Consider the following 4,195-nt stretch of genomic DNA (forward strand, 5'->3'; position numbering starts at 1 on the left):
CCAGGCCTGCGCGCGGGTCTCAGCAGGGGACAGAGTCTGGGGGGGCAGCTCCGTGGTGGGGACTCCCCAGCGCTGTGGTTTCACTTCTCCTCTCCCAACCTGTGTCTGCGCCTCCATCCTGGATACTCGTGACGCGGACCCACTCCTCACTCCCATTGGCTGAGCGGTTTGCAGAGCAGCCAATCAGCGTCCTTGCGGCTCCGGGTTATAATCTCTCCGTGGAAGAGCCGGGACTCAGATGGTCCCCCCGGCGCCGAGGATGCAGGTCTTGAGGCCCCCCACCCTCCTCCTGCTGCTCTCGGGGGCGCTGGTCCTGACCCCCAGCTGGGCCGGTGAGTGCGGGGTCGGAGGGGGCGGCTGTGCGGGGAGGAGCGAGGGGACCCGGCGGGGGCGCGGGGCCGGGAAGGCGCGTGTCAGCCCCGGCCCTGCCCTCCGTCCGCCCCCCAGGCCCCCACTCCCTGAGGTATTTCCGCACCGCCGTGTCCCGGCCCGGCCGCGGGGAGCCCCGCTTCTTCGCCGTCGGCTACGTGGACGACACGCAGTTCGTGCGGTTCGACAGCGACGCCCCGGATCCGAGGATGGAGCCGCGGGCGCCGTGGATGCAGCAGCCGTGGGTGGAGCAGGTGTACCCGGGGTATTGGGAGGAGGAGACGGAGACCAGCAAGACCAACGTACAGAATTACCGACGGAACCTGAACATCCTCCGCGGCTACTACAACCAGAGCGAGGACGGTGAGCCGCGCGCCAGGCCCTGTCACGACCCCCCTCCCCACAGACGGGCCTGAGTCGCCCCGAGGGTCCGGGTCCGAGCGTCACTCTGAGAATGTGGGACCCACCCGGCCCCCACCCGGAGGAGCCCGCGGGGACTTTGACCCGATTTCACTTTCAGTTCAGATTCAGGCCCCGCGGGGCGGGCGGGGCGGGGCTGACCTCGGGGCGGGGTCAGGGTCTCACACCTTCCAGTGCATGCTTGGCTGCGACATGGGACCGGACGGGCGCCTCCTCCGCGGGTACAGTCAGTGGGCCTACGATGGCGCCGACTACATCGCCCTGAACGAGGACCTGACCTCCTGGACCGCGGCCGACATGTCGGCTCAGATCACAAAGCGCAAGTGGGAGGCGACCCGTTTCCATGAGCGCAGGAGTAACTACCTGGAGGGGGAGTGCATTCAGTGGCTCCGCCTTTACCTGGAAAAAGGGAAGGAGACCCTGCAGCGCGCAGGTACCAGGGGCCCTGGGGCCGCCCCCTCTCCCCGGGGCTGGGGCTCCTACAAGGAGACAGGACAGGGGGTCAGTGTCACACACCCCTCCTTGGGTCAGGGAGGGAGTCCCCTGGATATCCAGGTCAGGTACCTGAGGGACTCCCCGTCCTCTCAGGGACAGGTAGGGGTGCAGGCTCTCCTGGGTGCAGGGAGACGCCCCTGAAATAACCCATCAGCGGTTCCCATGGCCCTGCAGGGGCTCTGGGACCCACGGGGACCTTCTGTCTCAGGCCTTGTGCGCTGCCCACACCCCTGTGTCTGAGGCCTGACCCCAGCTTTTCTGAGTCACGTGGCCTCCACCCAGGTCAGGACCACAAATCCCTTTCTCCCATCAGAGACCTGCCTCCTGTCCTGGGCTGTGTCTCACTGAGTCTAGAACTTTCTAAAGACTAAGAGGTCCTTCCAGGTGCCTCTGTCCAGGCTGGTGTGGGGGCTGTGTGCTCCCTCCCCCACCCAGGTGTCTGTCCACTCTCAGGATGGTCACATGGGCGCTGCTGGAGTGTCCCATGGCAGATGTAAAGGTCCTGCATTTTCTCCCTCCCCTCAGACCCTCCAAAGGCACACGTGACCCACCACCCCGTGTCTGCCCATGAGGTCACCCTGAGGTGCTGGGCGCTGGGCTTCTATCCTGCGGACATCAGCCTGAGCTGGCAGCGTGACGGGGAGGACCAGACCCAGGACATGGAGCTGGTGGAGACCAGGCCTGCGGGGGACGGCACCTTCCAGAAGTGGGCGGCCGTGGGGGTGCCCCCCGGAGAGGAGCAGAGATACACGTGCCATGTGCAGCACGAGGGGCTGCCCGAGCCCCTGACCCTGAGATGGGGTGAGGAGGGCCGTGGGCACAGAGCCTCTTCTCAGGGCAGCAGGGCCCTGGGGGACCTCAGTGGGGTCGGGGCTGAGGCCTGGGGTCAGGGTCCTCACCCTCCCTTCCTTCTCCTCCCAGAGCCGCCTTCTCACACCTTCATCATCATCATCATGGGCATCGCTGGGGGCCTGGTTCTGCTGGGAGCTGTGGCTGGAGCTGTGATGTGGGGGAGGCGGCGCTCAGGTGGGCAGGGGTGGGGTCTGAGTGTCTGTCCCACTGGGGGTTCAAGCCCAGGTAGACGTGTGTCCCGCCTCATTCACGGGAAGCACCGTCCCCACGCGTGTGATGGCCAGTGTGGGCCTCTGCTCACACTTACTCCTTAGTGGGGTCCGTGGGAAAATGAGGGACCACTTACCACCTGATGATGCTGGTGGTGGGGACCCCGTTCCCAGCAGCCCCAGGTCAGAGGGCAGGTCCCTGCTGAGCACAGACTCCAGGAGGGCGGTGGGTCCAGTCCGCACACATGCACTTCCCTCAGGTTTCCTGGTCCTGTCCCGGGTCTATACACAGGGTTCTGGAAACTTCTCTGGGCCCAGGACTAGGGCTTCCTTTAGGACCTCATGGCCCTGCCTCCTCCCCGGTCTCTCACGGGATGTTTTCTTCCCGCAGGTGGAAAAGGAGGGAGCTACGCTCAGGCTGCCAGTGAGTATGGAGGGGTGACCTCTGAGACCCTGAGACTGTGCAGAGGGGAGCCATGGGGTACCCTTCCCCCTTAGTTCCTCCTTAGTCTTCTGTCCTGGGCTCTGACCCCGTCCTGGTGTGTCCCCCCAGGAAGTGACAGCGCCCAGGGCTCTGATGTGTCTCTCTCGGCTTCTAAAGGAGAGACCTGCCATGGGGAGGGGTGGGCAGAGGGAGGCCTGGGTGGTGGGGAGTCTGTGGGACACTGTGAGCATGAAGTGAATTTTGAGAATGTCACCAGTTACAGCCACTGCCCTGAATCTGCTCATGATGATTGTCCTCCACAGCGTGAGGCGGCTGCCTTGTGGGGACTGAGTGATGGAAGATGTGTTCACGCTCCCACTTCCTGACTCAAGAACCTCTGATTGGGGGGCTTGCCCAGCCCTGCCCCCCATACCACCTCCCCTGAGGCCCCCCCCCACAATGTCTACATGACTCCACTGGAGACCAAGACATAGTCATCCATTGAACCCTGTTTTCTTGTTCCTCAATGGACAACGAACATGGTGTCTTTTATTTTCGTGTGGCTTATCCCCGGGGAGATGTCGTTCTGACATTCAGACAGGATTCAGGGAAGGTAGTACACAGGACAGACAGAGGGACACCATCAGAACTCTTAACATTGAGGAAAAGGCAAAAGAACACATTGAAAATTGGGCAGAATAATAAAGAGAAAATGTATACATGAAAAGACTCTGAGCCGAAACCGGTTTGGCTCAGTGGTTAGAGCATCGGCCTGCGGACTGAAAGGTCCCGGGTTCGATTCCGGTCAAGGGCATGTACCTTGGTTGCGGGCACATCCTCAGTGGGAGGTGTGCAGGAGGCAGCTGATCGATGTTTCTCTCTCATCGATGTTTCTAGCTCTCTATCCCTCTCCCTTCCTCTCTGTGAAATATCAATAAAATATATTTAAAAAAAAAAAAGAAAAGACTCTGAGTCATAGGAAATGTTCAACATGGCAGGTCATTGGATTCGATAGCTATCAAGATTGGTTTAAAGATATTCCATATATTGTGCATTTTTCATACTCTTTTTAGAATAAGGTTTCCAAGGGCACCATTGATGATAGTAGCATCAATACCAGTAGGATGGGATCATTATTGCCATTTATCAACCATTTAGATCAAGGGTGGGGACTTTGACCCGATTTAAGACCTGCGTCATCATTTGGTCTGGCCCTACCAAGGGAGTAGGGCTGAGTCAGTTGTTTGAGCAAATATAGCAGGCTAATTTTTTCTTAATGGTACTGTTTTTTGTGTTTTTTTTAATATATATATATATATTTAAACATATTTTATTGATTTTTTACAGAGAGGAAGGGAGAGGGATAGAGTTAGAAACATCGATCAGCTGCCTCCTGCACACCTCCCACTGGGGATGTGCACGCCAC

At 59.7% G+C, this 4,195-nt stretch overlaps 1 protein-coding gene across 3 annotated transcripts; it reads left to right on the plus strand.

Moving 5' to 3' along the window:
- Nucleotides 1-194: 194 nt before the first annotated feature.
- Nucleotides 195-3,716, plus strand: LOC308234888 (class I histocompatibility antigen, Gogo-B*0201 alpha chain-like). Of its 3 annotated transcripts, XM_080643309.1 has the most exons (7): nt 195-332; nt 448-732; nt 947-1,222; nt 1,810-2,085; nt 2,206-2,310; nt 2,737-2,769; nt 3,093-3,716. In XM_080643309.1, exons 1-7 carry the CDS (start codon nt 239-241, stop codon nt 3,095-3,097), a joined length of 1,074 nt encoding a protein of 357 aa, XP_080499435.1. In that variant the 5' UTR covers nt 195-238; the 3' UTR covers nt 3,098-3,716. The 3 variants fall into 3 exon arrangements, with proteins under 3 accessions (XP_080499435.1, XP_080499437.1, XP_080499436.1); XM_080643311.1 differs by lacking the exon at nt 947-1,222 and having other exon boundaries at nt 203-332; XM_080643310.1 differs by lacking the exon at nt 2,206-2,310 and having other exon boundaries at nt 214-332; nt 3,093-3,715.
- The last annotated feature ends 479 nt before the right edge of the window (nt 3,717-4,195 follow it).

Source organism: Plecotus auritus, assembly GCF_963455305.1.
Source record: "Plecotus auritus genome assembly, chromosome: 10".
Classification (NCBI taxonomy): domain Eukaryota; kingdom Metazoa; phylum Chordata; class Mammalia; order Chiroptera; family Vespertilionidae; genus Plecotus; species Plecotus auritus.